The sequence below is a fragment of the Morone saxatilis genome, unplaced genomic scaffold (genome assembly GCF_004916995.1).
Source record: "Morone saxatilis isolate NCDOM2014 unplaced genomic scaffold, NCSU_SB_2.0 Contig19, whole genome shotgun sequence".
In the NCBI taxonomy this organism is placed as follows: Eukaryota; Metazoa; Chordata; class Actinopteri; family Moronidae; genus Morone; species Morone saxatilis.
In genome coordinates, this window is record NW_023339751.1 from 15,642,000 (window position 1) to 15,651,402 (window position 9,403).

Below are 9,403 nucleotides of genomic sequence, written 5' to 3' on the forward strand. Positions count from 1 at the left end.
AAAAAGGAGGATTATTCTTTTAGTTATGATGTCTGTTGTTGTAAATTTAGGGTGAGGGGGCAAATGGAAAGATACGCTGGTGGTATTCAAGAATATTGATACTCTTATTCCTCTAACTACTTAGCCCTATGTAGTGATAATAATTACAATGTGATATTGTATGCAGTTTCTGTATTTGACTTCTCTCCATTTTATTATGATGTCAACTCAGTACAATGGTTTCCTCTTGAATGTATCATGTAATTGAGCCACGTATGTGTAGTTTCGGTTTTCAAAAAGATAGGGCTGTGAATTTATTCCCTAAACAGTGGCAATTTGTATGCTGGGGTATGTTATAAATTGTGTTTTGATCGTAATATTAATAGATAAATTTTCTGTTTGAATTGTATACAAATAAAAATAAAGCTACTTATATATATATTTATATGTTATTTGGGCTTTCTTTTTGCCTTTTTCGACTCGGTGACGTCCTGAAGGAGTTTAGACTTGGAAAGTGATATACAGAGGTGGATGATAAAGAGTAGGTTTATTTCGCAAACAGACTAAAGGGCCAGTCTAGGATCGCGTCAAACAACATGGATTGCTGCAGATTATAGGACTCTGCTTTAATTACAACTGATATTGTGAGCTAGTCGTACTCAGATTATTGTAATTATAGTTATGTATTTGATTATCTTAGTCACGATAATTATAAGTTAGTGCTATAATACTTGTTCTTTTTATATACTTATTCTTTCACACTACCAGTGATCTGATAAACACGTCTCTTTTTCCACCCGTGCTTGCTTTATTTAAGAATTGATAAAGGAATGAATTATTAGTTATAATATATGTGGTATAGTTCTGTAATTCACTCAATATAGAAAAAAATACTTAAATATAAGAACTTTAAGTCTTGAATTTCGACTTTTAGATATTTTGTAAGATTCACTAATATATATTTGAATAATATACTTGTTCAATTCTAATTGTATTTGTTATCTTGCAATTTATCCAGTCTTTACTTTTGCATTGAAAATAACTGAGACTGACTCATGTAATGTATGTGTATACTCCACTTCTTTCCTCCTCCAGCCACTTATCAGATAGTATAGCAACGAATAACCTGTTAGAAGGACATATTGCGTTGAGATTAGCCCTTCTGCGGGATCTGGGACGCCCCTTCTCAGTACCGTGCCTGGCCTGTTGTCTGTGTCCGGCCTAAGCATTCATTTCCTACGCTGTTGTGCTCTTGCTTGCGTATGGAAGCAAACAGAGTCTCCCTTGGCGCCTACTCTGGAGACGAACGCACGGCTCAGAACCTAGAACGTGGGTGCTGTCCCCAGGATGTGGGGGTGGGCCTGCTCCCTGCTGGACATGGACAACAGAGGGGCAAGAAGAAGACTGCAACTGTGCCTGCTCTGCCCGCATCTCAGAAGTTCCCGCGGCGCGGCCCTGGGCCCGTGCTTTGACTGGAGAAAGAGTTCCTGTCTTGAAAAGTGATCTGCTGTGTCATAGTGTCCTCTGATGCCAATGTAGAGTGTTCCAGAACATACAGGACATATTTTGGCCTCAAAACTCCATGGAGGGTTTAGAACCCCAGGCTGCTTGTTTTGTTTATAAAAAAGTTCTATAACATAGACAGCTTGTCTTAGTTCTAGGACATAGTGATGTCCAGTGTTCTAGAACGTTAACCAAGTTGAGGACTTCCCTAGAACCACATCTGTGTCCGCTGGAGTTCTAGAATGCTGCACCCTCATCAACTCAGTTTGAGCAACGGTCCTTCTTACACCACTGCCGTTGTCTCTTCTAGAAGACACACACCCACACACACACACACACACACAGCACAGCACCAAGACACAGACATAGACATAGGTTCATGAAACCTGAGCAGAAACATCTCCAGAGCGGGATGAGCAGCTCTTCCTCTCAGCCCTCGGTGCTCAACTGCCACCTTCTTGTTTCGCTCCATCTTCTCTCCCTTTGTTTAGCCCCTCTTCCCTTTCTCATCCTGTCGGCTGCACCGCTCACAACGTTTGACCGCTGCTGCAGCTTTCGCAACACAATACCCTCACGCTTTTTATTTATATATGACCCCGGTGATGTTTTTATAGGTAATTGTAATATGAATGAAGACTTGACCTTACCTTAGCAACCAGCATGGGGGAAGGACCCGGACATACATTCCATGTTCAGTTTTCAAGTTGATGCGATCACCCGCTTTTAGATTATTTCTTTGACTTGAGAATCATCATGCCATGCATGCTACCCTTAAATGTGAACCAAAAAAAAAAATTGCCTTGTTTGGTAAATAATTGTCTTTTATCCATTATCAGGCTAATGCTGAAGTTGTGTTTGTATTGCATATATGCGCTGTTTTATGGGCTGTTTTTAAAAGTCGCGACGTGCAGTACATTTGTGTTCGTAGGGAGCAGTTACATGCCTGGATCGTAGCAGGGATGCCCAGGTATCAGTTTCCTCCCAGCAATGCCCTGATGAGTTTTTAGAGACGGCAGGTAGTAAAAACACTACAAGCAACAACATGGGAATCTTAAAAGTTGGTTCAAATTTTAAATGGCCGTTGTGGTCTTAATGTTGGCTAATATGGAATTTTTTCCTAAGAGTATTTTATAGCAAATATTTTTGGTTCATATCATTTCTGTACTCCACACTGCAGCAGAGTGAGGGAACAATTCAGCCACTGTTCCTGACGAGGACAACCTGGCCCAAATGAATGAATTTACTAAGTCCAATACCCCCCCCCCCTCCCCCATGACAGCTGATTGGTTGGAACCGTAATGACACGGCATCATGTCAGATTTAAATCGCAGAGGCATATCTGCACTGCCCGGGAGTGGCCACACAGGAGAACTTTTATTTTAAGATGCTGTTGAGAACATTGAGTGCACCAAATGGCAAAACCTGTACTGTAACGCAGACAAACCCCTTCAACTACTAAAGTTTCTAATTATGTCTCATTCATGTCCTCATTTTTATTATCATGTGTCCGTTTTTGTAATTTATGCAAACAAATTGGACTTGATAACTGATTTCACTCTAATAGCCATTATTAGTTTGATATAGCTAATCCCACTGGTATGTTTAATTGGTTTGACGTTTATTTTAGGCATTTTTTTGTATTTATTTTTATTTTTTCTATTTCTACTTTTTTTGTAACATTAAGCAAACCGTTAATATGTAGCCAAATTTCTGGAGACATTTGAGGACAGGCGGAGAGAGTGAAGACACTGTTTACTTTTCATTCATACTGTAAACTTACAGCCAGTTGAATGGCTTCCTCAGGATTAACAAAGGGGTTCATTATCCTGATTTGTTCAACAGGTTTTTTTTCTCTCTGGACTTCTGTGAACGTGACAGTTTGGAGGTCTGACTATGCAGGATATATACTATACCCGCTTCCATGGTCACTCCCGGGCCCTTTCTGTAAACACGCTACAGATTAACTTAATATCCATTCTCTAATTATTGACTGATTTTTAGATTCCCCCAACTTTGCCTGTTTTTTAAGAGTTCATTAGAGAGTGTGTCCTGCTTCGGAAGGACGAAACAAGGGCTCACTTACAGCAAGATATGAATTCCCAAATGGTGTAAATATAATTGTGATTCCTGATGTGTGTATCACTGTGGCATCATATGATGACTTAGAATGTGAAGTATCCCTTGTTCTTGTATTTCATGACCACTGACTGTCAAACCAACACTGTAAAGGCCTTACTAATCATCTGGCTGTTGAAGGGGCAGTTTACAAGATATCACTGGATTTACCCTTTTTTTTTTATGAATTAAGGGTATTCTGTAAATACCACAATGCACTGGTACTGTATATTCCCCTCAAAATTTTGTATTTCAGTTCGAAAGTCTGCAGTTTGTCGTCAAAGTCACAAAACCTTGTTGGCTGGTGGTTAACGAAAAGGATTTTGTGTATTAAGGTTATAAAGTAACATTCCTCTCATTTTGACAAACTGCAGCGAGGATAATGATACGAGTTATCAGTATGGTGCATTCAGGCTTCTGGCTATGGGACCAAATTCAACTCTACCAGCACTATGGCCTCTGTCTTCAGGACCAAAACCACTAAATGAACTAGCTGCTAGTGAGGAGTTCTTGCAAAGAAAACTACTCGGTACGAAAAACTTCACAAACAAACCTCAGAGGCGCGGTGTGGCGCTGTTGCTGAAAGACCCATCACCTTTCCGATCAAATAACAAGAGTTCCTGTTAAGTGCAACACTTCCTTTAAATCACTGAACGTTTCTGCCACGCCGAATGTGTCAGATTTAGCTTTTTGCGTACATCTGTTTCAGTGAAAGGTTTTTGTTATCATTACAGTATTGGTTATTTCATGCCTGATTGATCAAGTTTATCAATATTTTGAATAAAGTCGAAATCAAGACTAAAGTTGCCTTTTTGTTTTTTTCTTTTGAGGCTGAATTACCACAATTATTTTCATAATTCATGTTTTCTCTTCAATTCTAAGCAGCGGTGGAAGACGTTTTCAGATCACTGGTGTGAAGAAAAGTTACTGAAAATGAACAAGTATTATGAGCACAATATAATTACAGTTACTGATACATCATATATTACATATCTGGTACGACTGGCGCCACGTGTAATAAGGCTGAGTCCTTGCTGCAGCACCCATGGGTTTGACGCCGACCTGTGGCCCTTTGCTGTTTGTCGTCCCCTCTCTTTCTCCCCCCTTTCCAGTCACTCTTCAGCTGTCACCGTCGATTAAAGGCAAAAGAAAGCCCAAAACATTATATGTATAGTAGCTTTTTTTTTTTTGACAAATTCAAAGAGAATATCTCTTATTATTGTCCAAAAACACATTAACAACCCGCACTATTGCCACTGTTTAGGAAATTACTGAGCCCTTTTTTTGAAAACGAAACTACACACTCGTGGCTACATTGAGTCTTCAGGAGGAACCATTGGGCTGAGTGCCACATAAATGGGAGGGAAGTCAGAAACAGAGGCAGTACAATCACATTGTTGATTTTCATCCTTTCATGGGCTTGGTTGAGGATAAGAACAATATTGAATAACACCAGCGTTATCTTTTATATTTTAAGTTTCAACCAACTAAAGAAAGTAAACCCATGAGGCAGAATTAACCACTGTAAACAGTCTTTTATTTGTAATATGACAAATACGTCTTCCACAATCCATTCACAAAGTTGTGCATCTGAAACTTTTTCGCTTTTAAGAAAGCTCTCTGTTAAAAGTTAAAATGACATTCATTGATCTTCACAGGTGGATCAGAGAGAAACCAGTGTGGCTTTGCAGGAAATGAAGTGTGTTATGCAAACTACATTATGCGTATGTAAAACAAAAGCTGCATACTTGAAAAGTTTGACACAATCTGTAAGATTGAATAATGAGTTCTGACTAATTCAAATCCAATTGTAGCATAATTGATATCAATATAGCCAATAAACTGTAGTTATGATTATCTCTAAGCCATTCCCATTCCACAGATTGTTACTTTAATCTTGATAATAAATTAAATTGTGAATAATTTTTGGAAACAATGACACTAACCTAAAGTCCCATTAGCCTAAATCACCAGACGGTGCGGCACAGTGTGTTAATCACCTCTGAATCCACTCAATAAAACTCTTCTCTTCTCATTTCACAGTAAACAAACAAATGTTAAGACAAAAATAAAAGAAAAGCTGAAATAGCCTCAGAGAAAGCTCAAGTTGATATTAGATATAATTTTTTCAGTATGTGTAACTTCTGGTTAGTGAAGTCAGTGGGAAGAATAGATTCATATTAACGTCTCTACTTCACTGTGCTTGTAGTGTGTCTAATGTGAAAGCAACAAAATAAAAAAGATCACAATCTGAACTCAGGGCCCACTCACTAGCTTCCTCCAGAGCTTTGAACTACTTTTTACAGTCTTCATCGGCAGAGAAAGCTGGTTAAGTGGACTTTGAGTTAAGATTCCCATCCTTAATGCTTTGAATAATAAAGTGCATCCCTTATACTGGCACGGATATCTAGGGCTGCAGCCGTCGAGGTAGCGATGGATAATTCAAGCTGAACTGACGGATGGAGTCCAGTCATTCAGTGTATCGTGTAGGTAGTGTCTGTCTACAGCAAATGGAGAAGAGGGAGAGAAAAGATGAATGAACCACACAGAAAATAAACGTCTGGAGCTACGTTATCACTGCTCTGCACATCCGTCGCAGATCTAAAAATAGTGAAAAGGGTGGGGTGAGGAGAGGTAATTATAGTCATTGTGGAGAAACTCCCTCTGTTAGGATTTCTCCTCCAGGAGTTTCATTTTCCCTCCCTCTTTCTGTCTCACTGCCTCGAGCGATTGTTGTGCGACAGCTGATACTTGACTTTTCATTTGGTAGTCTTTTGTTGCAACCTTTCACTCACTAGCGATACTGTCCAGCTGGTCTGTGTGCAGCACAGACACAATCACACAAAGCAGACACTTGTAACACATTCTCACGGATAAAGTGGCTTTTTCTTCTTTTTTTTTTACTACAGCAGGATTCATTCAGTCAGTCAGAGTCAATCTGCACTGTACTGGTCTTACTAAACTTACTGTAATATCCGCACACTTAGATCCATGCAGTATATCTCTTTATTTAGCAAGCTCTGTATGCTCTGTATAAAGTGATGTACTGCGTGGATCTCTCAGTTTGGACACATTGACGCTTCCAGCACTGAGCCGGCTGGAGGGGTTTGTTATCCTGCATAGCAAAACTATTTCTGGAGACAATGAGAAAGATGAATTTCTGTGGCGAGGTTTAATAGGAGACCTGGACACTACCAAGCGCAGATATGTGTGCGTATGAGTGCGTATCTTGGTACCTGTGTGCTCAGAGCGTAGTGATACATTTCAAAGAGCTACGAGCGCTACTCTTGGCCTGCTGGGGGATCATGGTCTGGGCTTGGAGGCAGTATTTGGCCTTGCTGTTCAGCTTTTTCAGAGTCAGCTTGTGCGTGCAGCAGCCGAGCTCCAGCACCTCCTGAAGAGAAGAAGATAGATTGTCAGTGATGCCTCCACTTACCGTGTCACCTGACAGCAAATTTCAGCCCTTAAAGGTCAAATGAAATAGTTATTATTATATCTTTGCGTTGTCCTTCTGTTTTTGTTGTTCTTCTGCTCTTCCTCTTCTTCTTCCTCTTTTGTTACGTAGATAGCGGCAGTGGCATTTTCAATGAAAATTGTTTTTAATGTACACGTTCCACTTTGTTAGTCCCAGGGAAAATACTGCTGCCGCCGAAGATTCTTAATTGATCAGTCAATCAACCGAAAATTGGATTATTGATCAAGAAAAAACACCATTTGTTGCTTTTTTTCTGTTTGATATCATAAACTGGATCTTTTTTGAGACATTTGAAGACGTCACAGTGGAGTCACGTGATGAGATATTACAGGAAACTATATTCTTCATTAATTGTATGCTTGCCTGTAGACAAATTTGACATTTTTATCTATCTAACCATAAGAGCCTCCAGGTTACACTAACAATTATCTGGAATGAATTGAATTGCACCAATTGAACATTATTTTCCATCTAATTAAAAGATACAATATTCAAAGATAAGAAGATTATAGCAGGTTGTATCTGTTGTGTTTTTATGTTCATACAGTATGTGCGTGAACACGTGCAGTGAAATGCAGGGCGCCATATTCTTGAGGTTAATGTGCAATAAAGAATAATATTTAGAGTAATAGTACAAAAAAGAAGAAAATACGAAAGATTGTGTGTGTGTGTACCTCCTCTCCACTCGTGTGTGTGAGGTAGATCTTGTAGAGCAGACTGCTGTGCATCTTCCGGACCAGCGGTTTGGGGGGCTTCACACGGACCACAATCCCTTGCTCTGTGGCGTTCAGCCTCAGTAAAGGAGCGCTGATCTTGGCTGCAGATATAAGGATCTGTTTAGTTTTTGTAAAATGACGAAGCACAAAGTTGAACATATGAAAGAGAAAGTGTTTATTTTATTTTATTTTATTTTTAAGGATGTTGATTTATTAAGCTGCTCTAAACCTCTTGAGTCAAATACTTAAAATGTTCCTGCTAGTTCTAAATGGAGAACTAGCTTTTATCACTGTCTGTTTCAGGTATTCTTCCGTGTTTCGCTGCATCCGTTTGGGGAAGCAAGTAGGCAAAGAAGAGAGAGTGCAGACGATGAAGAGGAGGAGGAGGAGGAGGAGGAAGCATGTCAACACTCACTGTCCCAGCGTGGGCTGAATCTCGGTGAGAGGGCCCAGGCTGATTTGCTGGAGGGTGGAGAGGAAGCGTGCAGTCTGGCGTAGTACCACTCTCTGGGGTCAGAGGTCACGCCGCTGAGGTCACACTGGTGCTTCTGGGTCCCCTGACAACCGTCAACGTCCAACCACTCAGGCTCGCCGTAACTGAGGAGTAGACACAGAGAGGAGGGATGTTAAATCCAGAAATCAGCGGGTTTATTTCCCTCTGGGCAACGTGGATTATAGTCACACGTCTGATACTGTTAGTAGTAGTTATTGATACCTGTGTAAGCTTCGCTTTACGGTTGATCTGGATCAATAAAGCTCCATCTCATCCTACAATAATACATGATCATTTATTTGTTGATTATTTTTTATTATTAATCTGAATTTACAAAGTACCTACAGTTAATAATACATAAGTAAAGTACAAGTACCTCAAAATAGTACTTAAGTACAGTGCTTGAGCAGTGGATCACCTACAATGGTAATAGAATTGTGATATTTCTGGTTAAAAGTCTGTCTCTGTAGGGATCCTTCCTGAGCATGTCATTGGGAAAAACTGGTGTTTGTGATTGTTGGAAGTACTGCGGAAAGACTAACAAAGATTTGGTTTTGGTGAGTTTTATTTTATTTCTGTCACATGGATTTGGTCCGAGATGCTGGTGCTCGAGTGCGACATCCAGTGGCAAGTGAGTTTTGTATAAACAAGTAACAAGTAGCTCCCTCTTAGGATAGACTTTTCCTTCACTGGGGTGAGATTATTCCTTAAATTGAAGTGATATCACCCCACTATTTTTTTTTCTACTGTTAGGATTAGGATTCAACAATAGACTTAAAAAATGTAAAATATATTTTTTTTTGCAACATGGCAGATGCATGAAAAGTGTTACCATCTCAAATCTGACACTTTCTGGTTTCATTTAAATAAGCAGGGTTGGATAATTAACCACTGTAAACAGTTAGTTAGTAAATTAACACTGTGAATGAACAGATCAAATTACACATCGACTGTATGCCTGCAGTGTGTGATTGTGTGTGTGTGTGTGTGTAAAGTCTCACATCTTCCACTGGACGTAGTACTGCAGGGAGGTGCTGTTGGTGGTTGGAGTCCAGCGCAGGATGTTTTTATAGTCCACAGAGTCAAACCTCACCTGGGTGGGCGGAGCGAGCATCACCGGAA

General features: G+C 39.8%; 2 protein-coding genes across 2 annotated transcripts in view; one reads left to right on the plus strand and one right to left on the minus strand.

Annotated features, from left to right (window-relative positions):
- The window catches only part of map3k21 (mitogen-activated protein kinase kinase kinase 21), a 23,910-nt gene extending 22,459 nt beyond the window's left edge, over positions 1–1,451 (plus strand). Inside the window, exon 10 of the mRNA XM_035663827.1 lies at positions 1,249–1,451. Coding sequence (XP_035519720.1) covers positions 1,249–1,451 — 203 coding nt within the window. The remainder of the gene's footprint in view (positions 1–1,248) is intronic.
- Positions 1,452–6,797: 5,346 nt separating this feature from the next.
- On the minus strand, positions 6,798–9,403 carry il22ra2 (interleukin 22 receptor, alpha 2; the record flags this gene model as incomplete). The annotated part of the gene is given in 4 exon segments (XM_035663890.1): positions 6,798–6,991; positions 7,747–7,889; positions 8,204–8,385; positions 9,283–9,403. Coding segments are annotated over 4 exon segments (596 nt in total), but the record flags the coding sequence as incomplete, so codon positions are not given.